Genomic DNA, 21,464 nt, shown 5'->3' with positions numbered 1-21,464 from the left:
TTTATTACATGCTATTTGCATCTGACAGAATGCAAATATTTTATTAAATGATTGATGGATTGATTAAATTTGTCAGTTGCTTTTTTTTTGCCCAGGGCAAGCCAAAGCGACTTTCAACCAACCAAATAGAGTAAAAGTGAGAATTCCTGCTGCTTTGGTCATTCAGGAATCAGGAAGTTATCCTATCTTCAGTTAGTCCTCACTTTAGAATGTGATGTTACTATATCTGCATTTAAAAAAAACCCAGTCATGTCCTTTTGTATGTATGCATTTTGATATGTATGTACTGATTTGCATTTATTTATTTAATGGTAACTATTTGGGCTGCTGAGATAGAAGCTAAGAGAAACTGTTAAAATGCTACCTACTTTGGTGGTATCTTTGCTCAACACCTACTCTGACTCTGTCTTCAACCGAAAGGATACCTGCTGATAGCAGAATAAACGAGGCAAGGAGGGAGCTGCAGCCAAAGATATGAGAAGAGAGGTGGTAAGGGAACACCTAGCTGCTTTCAGTAAATTCAGACCTCCAGGGCCTGTTGAGCTGCACCCAACAGTACAAAAGGACCTTTCAGAAGTAATCTCTGAGAATTTTTAGAGAATGAGTGAGATCCCTGCAGACTGGAGGCAGGCAAATGTCCCCATTTTCAAAAAGGGAGAAAAAGAAGACCTAGGTAACTACCGACTGGTGAGTTTGACATCAATACCAGGAAAGGTCTTAGAACAGATAATTTACTAGTCGGTCTGTGAGCACTTAGAGAAGGATGCATGGGTGTAGTCAGGGTGGTGGTGGCAGGTGCCCCCCTAAATCAAGTAAATAAATAAAAAAGCCCTTTTTATTTTAATTTCCTTTTTTTCTTTTTTTTCTTTGTTTTATTCCTTTCCTTTCTTCTCTTTTTTCTTTTCCCCTTGGTGTCCTCTGCTTTGGACTGTTATTGGGGTCCAAGGATTACACAGACAGGAAGGTGATAGATGGTTGGTGAAAGGACCCTGAGTGAGAGGCAGGGAAGTGAAGATCTCTCAGGATGCAGAAGAAAGGACAAGGGTTAAGAACTGCCTTTGAGAGAGGACTCTGTCTTTTTTCCTTTTCTGTTTCTTTTTTTTTTTAAGATAAGGTTTTTTATCCTATTGTATTCTGAAAAAGCTTTAATAAAATCTTATTTTAAAAGAGAGAGAATTGGACCCAAAGTAATGAAATTGATTTCAGTAGGCACAAATGTAAGGTTCTACACTTAGGAAGAACCTGCTGCACAAATATAAGATGGGGGACAACTGGCTTGCCACAAGTACATGTGAAAAGGATCTAGGGGTCTTAGTAGGCCACAAGCTTAACTTTAGTCAGCAGTGTGATGCTGCAGCGAAAAAGTGAATGCAGTTCTAGGCTGCATCAACAAGTATAGTGTCACAATAAAGGGAAGTCATAGTCCTGCTCTATTCTGCCTTGCTCAAACCACAGCTGGAATACTGTGTCCAGTTCTGGGCACCACAATTTAAGAAGGATATTGACAAGCTGGAATGTGTGCAGAAGAGGGTAACAAAGATTATCAAGGGTCTGGAAACCAAGCCTTACCAGGAACGGTTGAGGGAGTTGGGTATGTTTAACCTGGGAAAGAGATGAGATATGATAGCCATCTTCAAATATTTCAAGGCCTGTCACATGGGCGATGGAGTAAGCTTGTTTTCTCCTGCTCTGAAGGGTGGGACCTAAACCAAGGGCTTCAAGTTATAAGAAAGGAGATTCTGACTAAACATCAAGAAGAACAGACTCTCCTCCATTAGAGGTTTGCGATTCCTGCATTGCAAGGGGTTGGACTAGATTACCCTCAGCGTCCCTTCCAGATCCTACAATTGTATGTTTCCACCAGAACATTGTTAATATGCATTTATTGGTGAATATGCCCATTATTGGTGACTAATTCATTGCAGTCGTTCAGAATTTAATTTCACTGTAGCACAAATCTCTCCAGTATAGTTATTATAAATTTAATACACCTACGGCCTGGGAGGCTGGATGCACAAAGGCCAATCTGTTCAGGATGCCTGGTGGTGATGCTGGTGTTCTCCTCAGCTAGGATGGCTCCTTTTGGAAGAGAACAGGGTAGCAGTGTTGTCATTTTGCATGGTACTGTACTCTCATCTCTTGAGAAGCAGTGTGCTGTCTGCTTTGGGGTTGAGTGGAAGCATTTGCAGTGGCTCAGAAGCATCTGTGGCATTGAGATTAGTGTCTGGCAGGCTGGAAATGATGTGCAAGTCTCTACAGTGCATATTTTGTTTCCTTTGGTAGAAGCACTGTCCATGCTAAAAGCAGCAGGAGGGATTGTTGCGCCACTTGTAATCTGGGTAGTGCTATTCCCCGAACAAAATAAAAGGCTGCCCCTTTTTGTGGGCATGGTGCTGTCTAGACTAAAGATACTGATCCTGGATTGGCTGAACTCTTCACTGTGTACCAAAGGAAGGACTGTGGAATGGGTTGCAAAAATCGTCTGAAGGATTAGGCGTGCCAGTGGGCCGTTATTTGATCAGTATGCCAAACAGGGTTTTTTTGGTCACGTTACTTGGCCAGTCTTGCTTCTAGAAATTAACGTTTCTTTAGCATCGTTAACACTCGGCTAAAAGAGAACATGTATATTGCAAAAGCTGGAAAAAAAGTCATGACATGGGGAAATACCGGTATATATATATGTATACTGGCAGCCTATATAGACAAGGGCTTTAAAAAAAATGGTTGTTTAATATTAAAGCTAGGGAGGCTCTTTTTGGCAGTCTGATTCCAGTATAAACATATTTCAGTTTTGGAGTGAACATACTGTGGAACATCTTGATGCAACCCCATCTGTGCTTGCAATGGATCAGGTCTAGGCTCTATTGCAAAATCTGTGCTTCAGTCTGGAGGGAAATATTTAGTCCTGTTAGGATCAATATTTTTATTTCATATATTGACATGTGTGTACTGTTTTCATAGAGCCTTTTCAGGCCAGATCTCAGGACCCAGAAGAATGTGTGTGAAGAGGCAACGTAAGGGCTGGGAAGAACTGGATGTCTCTTTCACCACTATGAATGAATAATAGCACCCCAATGGGAAGGATAGAGCTGAGATGCAGGGCTAAAACAGGAGCAGGGTTGTTGTTTTGTTTTTTTAAAAAAAACACAGGTTCATTTTACCAAGAGCTCCAAGCACTTCATGGGCACTACTGGAGTGTTAAACACGTTGCTGACGTGTATAACAGTGTTGTCATCCTGGAGAGCTGCAGCTGAGAGGCGTAGTGGCTTCCCTGAGATCAGTGGTGCATGTCTGAGCAGAGACACAGGATGAGTATTTCTAGTCCTCATTCATGCTCCTAGCCACTACCTCACATCAATTCTTATGTAAGTTGTCCTGGACTGGATACTTTAATGTTAACGCTTCATGCATTCTTTTAAATTTCTATATGTGGAGGGCTCTTTTCCTCCAAAAGACAATGCCAAGGTCAACTGGGACTGTGAAACATTTAAATGTGCCAGTGGTCCAGAATTTAGGAGGGGTTGTTAATCTCATAGGTAGTTAGTGGGTAGAGAATATTTATTAGCGGAACTCCAATGCTAAATATTTTTAACTTGTAAAATGAGTTTCACATGGGGTTCTGTATTAGTCTTTTGCAGCAAAAACAACTTAGTATTTTGACATCCTAAATACTGATATATATATTTCTTGCATAAGCTTTTGTAAACTAGTGAGATGCTGTAGTCTATGAAATTTTTTGCCACAATAAATATGCAAGCCTTTTAGGTTCTGTAACAAAATATTATATAAATGAGAGGATCTTTTTCCCCTACAGGTGTTGTGTCAAAGCAGTTGTGCCTGTAGTGCTATTGATCTCCCAAAATATCTGCATGTGTCTTGTATGATGTATAGAGTCAGTTTTGCAAAGTGTGATGGTCACTGTAGGACTTGTGCCCCCAATAATAGATTGGTAGCTTGAAGTCTTGCAGGCTAGCCCTATGACTCTTTGTGGATTTGTTGCATAAGCTGTATATCTCTCAAAGCTGCGTACAATTTGTCTCAAAGACCTTCTGTTTTCCACTGAAATTTTGTTATGAAATGAGGTATAATATTAAACAGTCCGTGGTTTTATTAATCAAGAACACTGGGGAAAGAGTTAAAAAGCATTTGCAAAATTTTAACAAGGTGGTTTCTTTTTGCAGTTCATGCCTCATGAGAATCGTAAAGGCTTTGTTGGTAGTGAAGCTGGAGAAATAATGAGTAACACTTTCCCTGAGAATTGGAAAAAGTACATTCTGAGAATAAATTTAAATTTCCCAAGTAACTTCCTGACCAATAATAGTTTATGGGTTTTTTTTTAAAATGAAAACTTGGAAAATCGAGAGTCCAAAAGCTTCATTGAGGCTCAAAGAAAGCACCTCAAGTTCCTTTCTAACAGTCATTTTATTGGAGAGAATCAATAAGTATGTATATTTTGAGATCACCCTGAATATTCAAGGAAAACTTTGTACTAGTAGAAACTCTTTGCGTTGGGTGGCTTGGAGAATTATAGCACAGTGGTCCTGTTTTGAATTGGGAATATAGGATTGAAAAGCAGGGAGCAAAGGAAAGCCCTCATTCCAAAATGGGAAAGCCGAAATAATCAGTGTTTCAGTTCCAGCATTAATGTGGTAGAGCAAAAGAAGTCTGTGCTATCCAAAACCCTACAAACACTTGCTTCTTGTTTTGTATCTTCTCAGAAATGAGAGGAATGAAGAGGAAGCCCTTGAAAAGAACAGAAGGGAGAGGTGCCACTTAAAGGCCTGTCTGCAGTTGAGGAAAGAATATGCTTTTGCATTAGGATGGTGTTTGTTCCAGACTGTAGATCCGCAATATCCTAATGTATGTCATTCCAGAAAAGGTTAACTATCTGTAAACAACTCTGGGCAACAGTCTCACAGTCTGCTGCTATGCTTTTTAGCAACAGCAGAACAAACCTATGTTTGCTGTGCTGCTGCTTAAGCAGCTTCTAAGGGAGGGATGGATTTTCAGTGGCCTGAATGCAGCCTGTGGGGCTTGCCAGTCTGGTCCCACAGCCTCCCCTCCTTGTTGCTTCTCCGTGCCCCCCCCCTAATAGCAATAAAGCTTTCATTCCTAAATGCTATGTGGGAAAGGTGTTGCACCCCAGATAGTTGCTACCGGTATCCTCTGCAACTGGGGAGGGAAGGGTTAACCTTTCCCAGTTGCATTCTCCATCAGAATCATCCCACCTCCAACAACCAGAATTGATTATGGAGCTTCTCTCTATTTTGTCCTTTTAAAAAATAAATAAATGCAATATTCCTAGGTACAATATACTGTAGTTTAAGGGCAGCACTGGGCCTAAAGATTATGGAGAATTCTATAATCTCCATAGGAAGGGGTTAGATTCCATATTAGATTGTCTGTGTCTGCCAATTCATTTTTTAATTGGGTCATTGTGTCTGAGACAAACAAAGTTCTAGAGGGCAAAATTGTTGTTTAGTCGTGTCCGACTCTTCGTGACCCCATGGACCATAGCACGCCAGGCACTCCTGTCTTGCACTGCCTCCCGCAGTTTGGTCAAACTCATGTTGGTAGCTTCGAGAGCACTGTCCAACCATCTCGTCCTCTGTCGTCCCCTTCTCCTTGTGCCCTCAACATCAGGGTCTTTTCCAGGGAGTCTTCTCATGATGTGGCCAAAGTATTGGAGCCTCAGCTTCACGATCTGTCCTTCCAGTGAGCACTCAGGGCTGATTTCCTTCAGAATGGATAGGTTTGATCTTCTTGCAGTCCATGGGACTCTCAAGAGTCTTCTCCAGCACCATAATTCAAAAGCATCAATTCTTCGGTGATCAGCCTTCTTTATGGTCCAGCTCTCACTTCCATGAGGAAGTGTAAAGTGCTTGTATAGGTCCCTGGTGCTCATGTTCTCCCATGCCCTGGCATACACGCATAGGGAAAATGTCATGTGCTGCTATTAAAATCTTTGTTTGCAGATTTGACCCCCTAACTTGTGGAAAAGCTGTGATTGGCCATGGGATTGCATTGGGCCATCTCTCAATTCTTGAGAAAACAGAATATGTGTTTGTGTGTGTGTGTATGACTGTATGTAAGTATGTATGTATTTATTTATCAATCAATCAATCAATCATACTGCCCTTCATCAAAAGATCTCAGAGTGGTTCACAGAATAAAATACAAGATACAACACAAGTAAACAATTAAACCCAAACCAAAAGGATACAAAACAAATTATTGACTTTTAATTCATTGAGATGAAGGATGTTTTTGTTTTTTTGTCTTTTGTCTTGTTTGCTTAAGCCTTTTTTTGTATACATATCTGGAATTGGCACTTTCATGGTGCTAAATGTGGGCCTTAGTACAAAAAATAGAAATCTAGTCAGGGCTAATTTAAATATTGCTGACAACTCTGATGTGTATTCCATTTAAAGGTCAGAATCAGGACCATGGAACCATAGAATTGTAGAATTGGAAGGGACCACAGTGATCATCTAGTCCAACTCTCCGCAGTGCAGGAATCTTTTGCCTAGTGTGGAGCTTGCTAAGGGTTTTAAGATTAGCTGTGGGGACAACTGGAGCTACTCCAGCAAATGCACAGAGACTCAGATAGCCAGGAGACATCTTCATTCAGCAAGACATGACCGCCATAGCTGCCAAGTCTCCCGTTTCCCCCGAGAAATCCCCGTTTTTCCAGCTGTTCCTAGCTGAAAAAACGGATTTTTTTTTGTTTTCCCCGGTTTATTCTGGCGCGACGGCCATTTTGGAACTGGGTGGAGCATGCTCAGAAGCGACTTTTGATGCTGCTTTGCCCAGTTCCAAAATGGCTGCAGTGCGACTTCCTGCGTGGCGGCCATTTTGGAACTGGGCAAAGCAGCATCAAAAGTCACTTCTGAGCATGCTCCGCCCAGTTCCAAAATGGCGGCAGCGCTACTTCCGGCCTGCTATTTCCACCCGGTCCCTTATTTCTCTGACAGCAACTTGGCAGGTATGATGACCGCTCAATCAAGGGGACTCTGAAACAAGGACTCCTCATGGAAAGAAATGTGTTACTCATCTCAGCAGGTCTTAACATGGGCTGAACCTCTTAACTAGCTTGCCCTGCAAGGATCCTAGTCCCCATTCAGGGTTAAAAACTAGCAGGGCGACACAGGCATTTTGTGCCTAAAGATTCTCTATTTGCGATCACCTCAAAAAGTTTGGGTGCCATTTTTTTTTTTGCACCTGGCTGACACTCAAGGATTACTGAAATGTGTATGTTTCGAAGCCTGGAAGTATATGTTAAGGATAGACAATATGTTAAGGCGTTTAACAATAAAGAGTAGAGTGTTTTGAATACTGAAGTATGGTAGCAATATTTTTATTGTAAACACCGAATTAAATATTTATTAACATTTTCTGTTAAAAATGTGATATTAACAATGTGTCATTTATGTGAATTGTGTATTAGTTCATGCTTATCAAATTAATAAAAGTACTGCTGACCCCCCCCCCCATGGCAACTAGACCAGTTGCAGAGAACATGGAGCATGCTAAGGGCCCCAAGTTCAGTTCCCATAATTTGCCATTGAAAAGAATCAGGCAGTAGTTGATGGGAGAGCTGAAGATGATGAACAGTCAATGGCAGTCAGTTGCATACTCTAATAGGGAGGAAAGACAACTGCACAATGCAGTTCCTTATACTCCTAATTATGTTCTTTTATCAGAGATTCTGTTTCTGTTATTCTCCACCCCCCACCCCTGTATATTTTCTGGAATCTGCTTTTTGCATTCTCTTCCTTTTTCTGCCTCGTTCTCTGTCTTTGCTTAGCAACTACTCATACGTCCTTAGGGAGGCTCACCTCACAGTTTAAGAAACAGGCAGCTAGATACAGTCATGGACTTGTACCTGCATGTTAATTTGAATCCTGCGTTTCTAGTAAACACTGCTGCAAATGTGTCTCTTGAGCCAGTACTATAACTAATCAGTGTTCTCTCCCTCAGGCTTTAGAAACTCAACACTGACAATAGTAACAAAGACAGTTTAGGATGGCAAGGTGGGGGAGAGTCTTTTCTAAATGAAAGGCTCTTGGCATTTTTGAGAAATTATCCAAATTTTGTCTCTAAATATCTAGTTCCTCTTGAATCAAATAGTTGATTCCGTTCCATTATAAATGAAGTGTGGGTTCCCAGAACACTTATTAAACTATGCTGATAAACAGCAAATACTAAAAATCAAAGGGATAGGAGGAATATGCAAGAATTCAGGGCAGGAGTAGCCAGTGTGGTGCCAGATGTTGTGGGCCAGAATCTCAAGAGTTGGTTCAGTCAGTAGAGCATGAGACCCTTAATCTCAGGGTCATGGGTTTGAGCCCCATGTTGCACAAAAGATTCCTGCATTGCAGGTGGTTGGACTAGTAGACCTTCATGGTCCCTGCAACGGCACTTTCCCCCTGGCGCAGTTGGGCCCGCCCCCACTTAAATATAGTGCACCCACCTCACAGAACACCAATTCCACGAATTCCTACAAACTACCCCAGATTATCTTGTGGGTGACTTGTATGAGGGAAAACTTAATAATTTGGAGTCTCAGGCAGGATTTGTTCAAATAAACAAGAATGATTTTATTAAATAAAGGAAGTTTATGACACAAAATGGGTAAAACATAAGATACTTCAGATTATAATGTTATTTCACTTCAGTTCTTTCTCAGTTGTTGCATAGCTGTTGCCACTTAATACTTTGGTTCTTAAACAAGGTGGTATTTTCTGTCAGTTACACACCCCTTTGACAACCCTACTCCTGAGGTACTCCAAGTAACAAACACAAGGGATCACCATATCCCTCTTAATTGGTTTGGGAGTCTTTTTGTAGAAGAATCTCTCCCCTCCTGACTGGAATGAGACCTAGGTAGACTGTATCTTTCCCGATTCTACTTCTCTTGGGTCAGCCTCAGCCTCCTAGTTAATTCCTGGGCTATTACTCTTACTGGACACCATACACTGTCCTTCACACTAAGCTCAGAGACTCCTTTTTCTAACTTGTGATATATTCCTCAAAGTGGATTTTTCTACCCAGAACCAACTCTCTCCTCCCACTCCCTATCTCCCAACCTATTCTCCCAACCTCTATCCCAATCTACAAAATTGTCTCTCCAATCCTCTTATTTTCAACCCCCTCTCCAATCATAAGCTGCTGTTCATTAACCATTTGCTATGATTCTATGAAGTCCCATCCTTCCTGACATTGGATATGCTGCCAGGGACTAATGAGAACTGTTGTCCACAACTTCTAGAGGGCTTGTGGACATTTCCTCTCAGCTGTTAAGGTAAAACAGATGCAAAGTCAAAACACCACATCTTGGGGCTGAAAGAGTGTGTGTGTGTGTGCTTGCTTATAGCTGAGCTGAGTTGCATGCACAGACATTTGTATGACTGTCCTCTCCGTTCCTTGGATAATGCCTGTGTGTGTGTGTGTAAGTAAGAGAGAGCATTTCCCCACATTACACTTTTGGGTTAGATCCGAGTTGCTCCTCTGTACTTGCAAAGGGTGGTGGTGGTTCTGACAACTTCACCTCCACCTGCAGGTCCCCACGGTAAACCCTTCACCATTTTCAAGAGTCCCCTAGGAGCAGATGGGGCAGGGTGCCATAGAGAGAGGGGGAAGCAGGGAAGGCATGTTGCATGAATGTGAACTCTGTTCTGTTTGTGGAAGGAAGGAAAGTTGAGATGCAAGCCATTGTCTTTGGCTTAAAACAAAAACATCCTCAGTGTTAATATTTTTAGATGTACAAGACCAATTTGGTTTGCTCCTTAATATGTTACTCGTTTTACGTGTTTTGAGATCCTAGTTGGATTTTCTCTCTCTCAAGACTCATTTAAGTATTGCTTTCTAAATGGTGACCTTCGCCTGCCATTTAAGCACAGTCATTACAGTTTTCTTCCTTTTAAAATATGATTCCTAGCTGAAGTAGTGGAACTTCCCTGACCTTTTCTTCAGAAGCTTATGCAACAGGAACTTTGTAGCAAAGCAAACAGAGGAATGAGGGGAAGGGAGGAGAAAATCTCATTTAACTTTGCTCTTTGCATTTTTCCCGATGTTGTGACCCCTTACATACCAGCTGGTGGGTTTCCCAAGATTTCTCTTTTCTCTTTGCCTTGAGACCTCCTAGCCTGAGTTTTTGGGTCCATGTGTGCCTTTTTGTGCCTTATTTAGGGAGATAAAAATCTGCCAACCACTTTGAGACTATGCGTAGCAATGCTGCAGCAGTTCTTCCTTCCATCAGCAGGTTTCCAGATCCCACAAGACTAGGATGATAAAATCTGGAGAGACCTGGATAATTTAAATATTTATGCTCCAGCCATGATCTATGGCTTGGGTGACTAACCTTTGGCTCTGCTGATGTTGTTGGACTACAACTCCCATCATTTCTGTCCATTGATGATGTTGACTGGGGCTGATGGAAGTTGGAGTCCAATAACACCTGAAGGGACACAGGTTAGCTATCCCTGATCTAAGGGGAATTTTATGGTAGATGTATTAAGGATTTATTGGAGAGTACTTTCTGCGATTTTATGGAGAGTACTCTCTGGGGTTTTTATATTGTTGTAGGTATGAACATTTTATTAGAAGGTACATTCATGAACTCCTACATACACTAGCAACGTAGGAGTTTTGTGTAGAAATGCAATTGAAGGATATGGGGGTCCCATAATAATATTACAGGTGAAACTCGGAAAATTAGAATATCGCCGAAAAGTGCATTTATTTCAGTAACGCAACTTAAAAGGTGAAACCAATATATGAGATAGATGCATGACATGCAAAGCAAGATATGTCAAGCCTTTATTTGTTGTAATTATTTGTTGTTAGGCGGGTCAATTATAAATGGAATGTAATTAATGAAATGTAATAGCGATGTTTATTTTTGTTTATTTTTGTATTTTTGTAATTATTTGTTTTATTACTGTGGAATTTCCAAAAGAAAGCTTTGTAAAAATTAAAATTAAAATAAAATAATAAGTTGCATTACTGAAATAAATGCACTTTTCGACGATATTCTAATTTTCCGAGTTTCACCTGTATATTCCCTTCATTGGCTGTTTCTCTTAGGCAGTGTTGCTCACAGTGGTGAATTGCTTCCTACCCCGTAGATGAGGATCCTGTGGCAGTCTTCCAGATGTTGTTTGATTCCTATCAGCCACAGTGAGCATAGTTAGTGGTCAGCAATGACTGGAGTTGTTGTCCAAAAACATTTGACAGGCCACCATTACTTCACTACCTTAACTGCTGTGCGAATAGCATACCCATAACATACACTGACCCTTTCCTATTTGTTTCATTGTTCCACAGCAGCGCTCCATAATCTATTCATGTTTGCATACATGTCTGTATGTATGGCTCTATTTAGTCTCCTGGTTCAAAAGTTTATGTATTGGACTTCTGTACCATTTTTATTTTAAAAATGTCCAGGGTAGTTTACGAAGTAATAATAGAAATACTGTACAATAAAACAAAACAAAACTGTAGTGTAAAAGGACCAAGTGAGAAACTCCTTGGGTGATAAAGCCCAGGGGAAATAAATTAAAAAAATCTGTACCTGGCCCTAAAAAGACATCAAAGTAGGTGTTGGGTGATGTTCCCCAGGGAGAGTTCCACAAATGGGATGACACAACAGAAGAGGCTTTCTCCCTGATCACAAGGGCACCCAGAGAAGGACCTCTCCAGCTTGATGTAGAAGCAGACAGACCTTTAGGTACCTGGATCCCAAGCCACTTAGGGATTTTAAGGGTAAACAGCAGTGCTTTGAAACGAGCTTGTGGAGTTATTTAAGCATAAGTTAAATACCATATATGTTCCCAACAGCTAATCCAATCTCAGGTAGTACAAAATGCAACTGCTAAAATGCTGCCTATAGCTTCTAGGCAATCTTCAACTGAAGTCCCATGGTAATCATGTGTGGAGGTTAGCATGACCAATGATACCACCCTTTGCCATGCTGGGGGAAAGGCAGAAAATAAGGGAAAGCATGTCAGTGGGGTTTTTTAAAGATTACTTTATAGGGGTAATTACTTTTCAGAAGTGCAGTCTCTAGGGTTTTATTAGATAAATCTATTTTGTGTCCATTTTAAAAAAAATGTATTTGTTGTGAATTGATGGTCTCTTTTGATAGCACAGCTGAAAATGTTCTCATGTGGGCAGTTTTTCATAACTAGGTGACTTTAGACAGATCAGCACCTCATGGGATTCTGAATAGAACTGCAAAGAAAGCACATCAGGATGAGTGTATTTGTGGTTTTATAGAGCTGTTGCTTGCCTCTATAGTTTTCTTTAATTGCTTAAAGACTGAGCAGTTTGAAAGTGTTTGAAAAGATTCTGACTTCATTTGCATGCTTTGTTCATAGCTGCCTTGGGAGAATTACAGAAATGCTATCTTTAATGCCTAACCTAGTTCTTCTGATTTTTCATCACTGCCTTGGGCAACTGGAAGGTCCAGCCTGCATCCTGTATAGTAGAGCTAAGACAAAACTGTATTTGGTTTTTTAGGCTTTGTTTTTGAAAAACATCCCCCATGACATCTGTCCAGTTTCTGAACACGTGAGCCCCCCCAAAATTGATTCTAAAGACACCTGGGAACTCTGTAGTCCTTGAACAGTCCCATAAGAGCCAATAAAAACTGTGATTTTTGAACCGCTCAGACCAAGCTTGGACAAGTTTTCAACCTGACTTAACCATAATTTAAGCAGAGTACTTTATAGACTCTTTATGTGTCTGGCTACAAGTCCATGCAATTGTAGGAAGTTTGGGTGATCTGGGAGAGGGAGTTACAGAAAGGGACTCTGCCTAAACTTTAGCTCTGTTATATCAGGAAACTAGTCTGAGCTTGGTTAGGCAAGCTCAGGGATTGCACAGATCCTTTATTGAACTGAACCCTTTGGGACTGTTTAGTTCCCTGGAACCTTAAAATCTGGCCTTGGAAGCTATTGCAAAGCTCTCTCTCTCTCTCTCTCTCTCTCTCTCTCTCTCTCTCTCTCTCTCTCTCTCACACACACACACACACACACACACACACACCATTTATTGTTTTTTGTAAGTCACCCAGATAAATTAACATTATGGGCAGCATGCAGATGTCTGAGATGGGTATAGAAATATACTAGGTTGCTTCTGCATACTTCCACTGTGGTACAAGTTTTCCCTTTCTGTTGTAATATACTGAATTTACTCTGTATGTGGAGCTATAATACTGAGTTTGTACCTAATTTTATTTGGAAAGTGCAAAATCTCTCTTGGGAGCCTGAGCAGACTTCCCCCCTCCGACATTGTAGTAGCTTGATCTGAAAACTGAAGCATTTTACAAGTTGACAAAGTAGGTCGCTTCTTTTCAGGGTTTACTTTCCCAATCCTTCCCCAAGTTCAGTCAGTAAGAGTATGAGCTAGGATATGCTACTGTTCTTCTTGGCTCCATCTTGGGCATTCATTAAACCTGTACTTAAAATGGCTTTGTTTGCTGTGGGTACTGAATCTTAGTAGCAGACTATTTCTTTCTTCACACCGCTGCAGTATTTTTACCAAACTCAGTGCTAGGAATATGAACAAAGCTGATTCCTGAGACAACTAAGCACCAACATTCTGGGAAGCTGTAGGCTAGAGCCAGGATTACTGGTGGTCAACAAATGAGAGAGAGGCAGTAGTGATAGTGAAGCCACCATAGGATTTTTTTCGGTGACCATTCATCTGAATCCATTGTCACATTGTAGGTGTCTGGCAAGACTCTAGCTTGTCATCTCCTGGTTTATCCCAGCCAGCTAGGATATGGACTGTGATTTCATCACATTACTGTGTACAAATAAAAATAAAAAATCCTTCCAGTAGCACCTTAGAGACCAACTAAGTTTGTCATAGGTATGAGCTTTCGTGTGCATGCACACTTCTTCAGATACACTGAAACAGAAGTCACCAGGCCCTTATGTATAGTCAGAGGGTGGGTGGGGGGTGATGGGAAGTCTGGGGACTTCTTCTTCTTCTTCTTCTTCTTCTTCTTCTTCTTCTTCTTCTTCTTCTTCTTCTTCTTCTTCTTCTTCTTCTTCTTTTTAAATTTTATTGCACAAAAGAAAATACATACATGTTGTTGTTGTTTAGTCGTGTCCGACTCTTCATGACCCCATGGACCATAGCACGCCAGGCTATACATATATATATACATACAATGTGACTTCTGTTTCAGTGTATCTGAAGAAGTGTGCATGCACACTTTTTAATTTTATTTTGACTGCGTCAGACCAACACGGCTACCTACCTACCTGTAACCATTACTGTGTACAGTCAGACTTGGAGCATTCCATGCAAATGGCTGCTTCCATATTGCATCTTTGCCACATATCATCAATTTTAGTTCTGCATAAATTCACCCAAAAGGTTTGTGTCATTGTGACTTGTATCTGAATGTAGGTGACACTTGTAACACTTTGAGTAAAAGGTTGTTGGCAAAACAATGCAAGTCAGGCTGTAGCACAATTCCTCACAAAGTACGTTTCCGAGCACAATTCAAAGTGTTGGTGCTGACCTTTAAATCCCTAAATGGCCTCGGTCCTGTATACCTGAAGGAGCGTCTTCACCTCCATCGTTCAGCCCGGACACAGGTCCAGCGCCAAGGGCCTTCTGACGGTTCCCTCGTTGCGAGATGTGAGGTTACAGGGAAACAGACAAAGGGCCTTCCGGGTAGTGACCCCCTCCCTGTGGAACGCCCTCCCATCAGATGTCAAGGAAATAAGCAGCTATCCTATTTTTAAAAGACATCTGAAGGCAGCCCTGTTTAGGGAAGTTTTTAATATTTAATGCTGTATTTTTAACACTCGACTGGGAGCCGCCCAGAGTGGCTGGGGAAACTCAGCCAGATGGGTGGGGTATAAATAATAAATTATTATTATATAATCAAGTAGGCATCACTCAGATGTTTTGAAACAAACAAAAAAGAATGCAATATCCAATGTGGTTATGATGCATGCAAATTGAGATTGTAAACTTTTTCAACTTAGTATGTGCCTGTGGGGTTGCTTTCTGGAAGACAGCTCTTAATAGCATTGAAGTCACTGACCAAACTTTGCAATCCACCCTTATAGGTTGTAACTTGCAATCTGTCAAATCAGTCATTTGCAAAATTCTTAGAATATGCTTCATAGGAACATAGAAGCTGCCTTAGAGCAAGTCTGACCCATAGTTCTTCTAGCTCACTGTTGCTTACTAGCCACAGTTATCCAGGGTTTCATAGAGGTCTTCCCCAGCCAGGAATCAAGCCTGACATCTTTTGAAAATAATGTATGTGCTCTATCTCTGAGCTTTAGCCATTTGCCAGTCTTCCTTGCATTTTGTATCTGCTTTTAAGGATCAGCCTGCATTTTACATCATTGTAAGAGCTTTGCAGAGTCTTTATTTCCATTATCTGTTGCTTATGTGAAACACCAGATAACTCTTTCTCCTGGGTATTAATGAAAAGCACTTGCTTAGATATTTATCACCGTGGTGCAATTTGAGAGTGTCTTACATTTGTATTTCTTGTTTTATAAAGCAAGGCTTGTTTCACTGAAGTTTCCCGTTCTTATAGCCTGAGGGTATTTGGTAGAAGCTACTCATACTAATTTCTGTAGTTAGTGGGAGGAGTACCTTGAGCTTTACTGGAACTTAATTTAATAGACCTCTTCCCATCACTGCTTTCATTTTCAAGAAATTCAGACGAAAGGACAAAAGCACACAATTAGACTAGTGTTGTCACCCAGATGAAGTAGTGGAGCAGTACTTATGGCAGCATTTCTTCCAGCCAATTAAAATACGGTATAATGTCACACAGACATATACATCTGATGGTGAAAACTGAAAGCTGTTTTTAGTAGCATGACTATGTTCTCTTGTAGCACCTGACACTCGGGCAGCCCAGATGTAGAAGAGTAATGGGGAACTTGTTCAACTATGTGGACTACACTGGAAATATAAACAAACTTAAAGACTGAGGGAACACTAGAAGCAGTAACTTGCCTCTTCTCAAAGGCAAAATTGTAGACAATCACACCTACAATGTATTTCTTAGTACTGTTGGCATTGCAAAGCAATAACTTGTTTTGTCACCAAATTTGCAAAACAGTCTCCGGCCCTATGCCTTGAGAAGCAAGCATTTGCATAGCTTGTGGAAAATCTTTCGCTCAGTGCTGTTGTGTTCCGTTCTGTGTCAGTTTTAAGATTTATTGCATGGAACAGTTCTTTTTTCAAGTAGAAAGTTACACTTAGAAGAAAATATGCTGCTTGCAAATCAAAAGTTCCAAGAATTGGCTAGGCTTGGTGCAATTAAAATATTTGAGAAGTTCTGTATATTGATTGAAGGAAAGATGGCCAATGCAGAATGAAATATTTAAAATATGTAATATATTCTTTAAAGAGACTTGCTTAGTGTGTTAAGCATGCAGCTTTGGATTATTGTTCTTGGAATCATACTATGGAAAACAAATGTAAGAATCCAAATTCTTTCTTTCTGTATACTGTATTTCTGTTTGGGGATGTTTAATAGCCGGTGGACCAGAATTTTAAAACACTTTTAAGTATTTTGTGTCTGAATAATTTAAATGTCTTTTAGCTGGGTCTGAAATTCCATTTGACTTTGGGGTGGACATGGTTGGTTGTTCACTAGTCTGCCCTTTTTATATGTAAGGCAGAGAAGTGGGTAGAGGGTGGGATCTGATTTTTAAAGAGGGTGAGTGATACACCAGTGGGAGCTAGGATGATGGGGATAAGGTTCACCCCCCCCCCTCAAAAGACCCCTCATCCACCCCACTGCTATGTACTGTTGGTGTAGTAGAGATCTTAACTGACTAGACAGGTTTTTTACTTTTGAACTTTAGAAAAGCCTATCATTATGTTGGAGGGAAAGAATTGCCTTGGACACCGGCTGCAGTGCTATCTTGCCATTGATAAAGCCATTGATTTCTGGAATGCCTGATGATGACAGCAGCTAACTCAGAGGAGAGTCTGAGGGAGCCCTAATGTTAATGTCATTGTGAATCATAGACTGTTAGGCACTGCAGGCATGAAATCTTTCATAGCAGGCATGAAATCTTTCATAGCAGCGAACAGTATCTTAAAGCTTCAACTGCTGCTGGTAGTGCTAAGTGTGTCTATATTACGGTAGATTGAAATGATGTTGCTGGGTATGACTTTGTCTTTTGTACCAGGTTGTGGTTAGTTTTTTTTATTAAAAAAAATAACAAACTGAGTATTCTTTATTAACAAGTTTTTGTTTTTTGGGGGCTTCTGTTTCAAGGCAAATCCCTAAAATGCAATATATCCTGGCTTGGATAGCTCAGTTGGTTAGAACATGGTGCTGTTAATGCCAAGGTTGCAAGTTTGATCCCCATATGGGACAGTTGCATATTCCTGCATTACAGGGGATTGGACTAGATCAGGGGTCCCCAAACTACGGCCCGCGGGCCAGATGCGGCCCAATTGGCCTCCCAATCCGGCCCGCGACGACCCCTGCCGCCCGCTGCCGGCGCCCGCTCTTGCGGTGCACAGCGCGGCAGCGCACTTCCAGATCGGAAAAAAGTGCCGAAATTTGTTTGTGCGCATGCGTATGGGCCTCTCCCGACCCAGAAGAGGTCATTTTCGGTGCACTTCTGGGTCGGGGGGAGGCCCATACGCATGTGCACAAACGATTTTCGGCGATTTTTCTGACCTGGAAGCGCGCCACTGCGCCAGTAAGTGTGTGTGTGCGCATGCGCACGGGCGCGCACTCCCCCGCCCTCCGGCCCGCTGCGCAATCGGCGCGGCGGGCACCGGCCCAAAGCCGGGTAAGTCTGGGGACCCGTGGACTAGATGATCCCCCCAAACTGCGGCCCTCCGGATGTTTTGGCCTACAACTTCCATGATCCCTAGCTAACAGGACCAGTGGTCAGGGATGATGGAGATTGTAGTCCAAAACATCTGGAGGGCCGAAGTTTGGGGATGCCCGGGTTAGCACCACAGCCCTATTGAAGTAAGTCAATAGGGCTTACTCCCAGAATTTCAACTTAAGTATGGGAATATAGGATCTTCCCATCCTACCCAACCAAGGACTGAGAGATTGTGGGGGGAGGGGGCTCGTTTAATCTCACTGTAAACAAGTGGTACAGTGACAATAAAGTATTTCTATTTCTATTCTATCTTGTACACTGGACAACTTTGTCTTCTCTTTTTCCAGTTTTGTTCCTTTCTGCTTCACTGCCTTGCTTCAACTCCACCCTCACAAAAATTAAAGTGGTAAACAAACGGAATGCTCATGACTAATAGGGAAAAGTATGGTCAGATAATGAGTGGCCAGATGAGAGCAGTTTATTTTCATCAGGTGAGAATGAATGGGCTATCTTTTGTAGGTAGATTACAATGTGAATTGGGACTTCCCTCTCGCTCCACATTCTATTTTAGGCAAATTCTTGTGAGAACATCTGATGTCTGCAAGTTCAGCCTTTCCAAATCTGTTGCTCTCCAGATGTTCTCTACCACTCCCTGACCAGTGGACACACTGACTGGGGCTGATGGGAGCTAGAGACCAACAACATCTGGAGTGAAATAATAATTCAGTAGGTGTTGTTCTGTCAAATTAAAATATAAATACAGTTTCTGGTTTTGTGCTTTGAAATCTTTTAACACACTATAGTAGATTGTATTAATATTATAATCACACATAAAGGGTACAATATATTTGATTTGAAGCGCCTGGTACCCAAGTGTTCTTCCCCTTTATGTGGTTTATTTACTTTGAAAGTGCTTGCAGCCCTAATTTGCAAGTATCTTTTGGTATGCTTTCTTCCATCTGCTCAAATGCAGATTTGTTGTGAAAAGAAATAGATTGCTGTTTCTTTAAGGCAACAATTAAATAGGGAGGGGTGAGGGTAATGTTTTGACTGCTGGCATTTGTGGCCTCTTGGCAGTGTTTCATATTCCTTTCGCTTGCGTAAGAGGTGGACCGGCTCTACTGTAGCTACTGTTGCCATGGAGAGATAGCGGGGGAGGATTCCTAGGATCCCTAAGCCTGTGAGAGATTACGTTTTAGAATTGCTCTCCGAATATAGCATGAGAAGTGGCAGGGCAATTCAGGTGTATTATGGCACTGATAATGGGGAATGACCTGTCAGCTGTTGGGTAATGTGACTATCAAATGCTCTATTGTAATAGAAAATGGGGAAAGGAATAAAGCCGTGCATATGAGTTGGTTTCAAAAGGGAGAGGATTATGAATTGTTGTGTTGGTGGGTGTCTCTTAAACAATGTTGCATTCCTTGGGTAAAATGGAGAAGTTTGCAATATTGTGGTGGGTATAAGGAAAAGGAGAACACACCTATGTTGCCTCTATCTTGTACTTGTTATAGATTTGGCTGTCACATGGTCAAACTTTAAAATCTGCAGATTTTACGATGGTAGTTCAATTGTTTTCAATCTCGTAAGAGGTTACATTTGGTAATTGCCTATAGTGAAAGTTTTATAAGTGCATGTAACCCGAAATAAATCTCTATTTATGTGGAGGCTGTTAGTAAATACTATCTCAGTGCAGCAAATGTTGTGCCAGCCCAAGAGCTAGTCATTGAGGGATTTGTAGCATGAATGGAAGCAGGAACAGAGGAAGGCTTTGTCTGCTTTGGTAAGTTTTTCTGGTCATTTTTTGAATTCTTCAGTCATATACTTGGGCTCTGGCTGGGCGTTAGAATAAGAATAGCTGTTGCTAATCAGATCTTTTTAAAGCTCTGAGTTCTCCAGTCATGAGTAAATTCTTGCCTTCAAAATTATTATGGGTCTGGGGGAATTATTTCCCTGTAACCTTTTTCTCCAGTAGCTATCTCTTGAAATAGTAACAGTAGAAACAACAACAGAACACTGGCCTTGTGTATCTAAAATTAGTTAGGAATGTTTTTAAATTGTTTTGATGTTAATCAGAATCAGTTCTTCATATCTTGTGGCTTGGGCATTCCTGGGTATAACATAAGCATACGGCAAATTCATACCACTTTGATTTGCTATATAAGTGAATGCAAAACACTAAATTAATCCTATGGCAATCAGATGAAAAATGGTATGGAATGGTGGCAATCAGATGAAAAAAGGTATGGAATGGTGGGCAATAAACTTGAGAGCACATAGCATTTTACTGTACATTAGTTATAACCTTGTTGTTCCTGTTGGTGACAATTAATTGCCCGATCTTTTCCCAGTGTGATTGAAACTGCAGGTTAAGCATATTAGCATTTCATCCTGGATTTAGAAAGCTTTTGCTTTCCTTACTACAAATATTGAGAAATATTGTAGACAGTGCAGGTGTAACTTTGTGAAATGCATGGTGATTAATCCACTGTCTATATATTAACAGTCACTAGTAGGACTTCATTGTACTAAAATTGTTGTGTGGAATAGTGTCATGCTGCTTGTTGACGGAACCTTCCAGTGCTCCATGTGAAAAGTGATATTTGAATTTGTGCAGTGTGTATATGTAATATATATAAAGGGAGAGTAACAAGTGTAGACTTCTGAAATTCTCTCGGTAAAATAGGTGGTATTTATAGCTAGAAAGAAGTTGAATAAAAATCTATAACAATAAATCACAATAATAAATAAATAAATGTCCCAAAGTTGCTTTACTTTTTGCCCTGCCACTCCAGCCATATTGAAGATCTTAATAGACAATACTTCTAAAAGGATGAAATAAATGTTGACAAAGGTGCATGAATCTTAGCAAGAAGGTGGCTCAGAAACTCTTTGATTTATTGCAGTAGTGTTATGCAATATTTCATGGTCTAAGTAGTGTGGAAGAGAAGTGAAGGAACAGTTTGGTTATGGTGGGATGATATAGTAAAGAGACTGAGATTATTAATAGATAATTGTTTAAAAGCAGAATGTATGCTTTTACTTGTCATTCAACAAGTTACCTAAGTAACAATCAGATTTATCATTTCTGCAGATACTTGTTCAAGTATAAAACTAGTATTAGGAATATTACCATTTTAAATACTGTGGGGGTTGGTGCTTGGTGGTGTGATTCTTTCCAGCTATTTAAAGGTTAATATCCAACTGTTCTGCTTCAGTGATGTGATGGGGGATATTGTGTAGTTCTATGAAACATAGCACTGCTTTATTTTATCGACTAGCTCCTTTTTTATAACTCATTTGTCTGTATTATATTGTTACCTTTGGAAGATTCATTTTTAAATATAACATTTTCCAAAGCCAGGATACTCTACTACAACGCTTGTTAAGGACACACAGTTCTATGATATTAGCTTTTCTTGGGATACATCTCTTGTTAAGTATTTTTGACTGAATATTAGCTAGGGTTATGAGAGTTATTTGGCAAATGGATCAAAATCAAGATTGTGTTACTTGACCTTAAAATTATTTTTGGCTGCAGTAGCCCTATACAGCTGAAAGCAAAAAATGAATTGTTTGTTTGACAGTGACCTTTGACAGTGTAGGATTTCA

General features: G+C 40.7%; 1 protein-coding gene across 13 annotated transcripts in view; it reads left to right on the top strand.

The window, feature by feature from the left end:
• Positions 1–21,464, top strand: part of HIVEP1 (HIVEP zinc finger 1) — a 94,964-nt gene that overhangs the window by 21,196 nt on the left and 52,304 nt on the right. The window contains exon 1 of one of the 13 annotated variants that reach the window (XM_060277971.1): positions 6,857–19,635. The exons of the other annotated variants lie outside the window; for them this stretch is intronic. Coding sequence (XP_060133954.1) covers positions 19,599–19,635 — 37 coding nt within the window. The 5' untranslated portion in view covers positions 6,857–19,598. Of the gene's footprint in view, positions 1–6,856; positions 19,636–21,464 lie in introns of those variants that run through there. 13 annotated transcript variants of the gene reach the window in all.

Source organism: Zootoca vivipara, chromosome 8 (assembly GCF_963506605.1).
Source record: "Zootoca vivipara chromosome 8, rZooViv1.1, whole genome shotgun sequence".
Classification (NCBI taxonomy): domain Eukaryota; kingdom Metazoa; phylum Chordata; class Lepidosauria; order Squamata; family Lacertidae; genus Zootoca; species Zootoca vivipara.
Note: the sequence above shows the minus strand (reverse complement) of the source record. Positions and strands in the feature narration are given on the sequence as shown.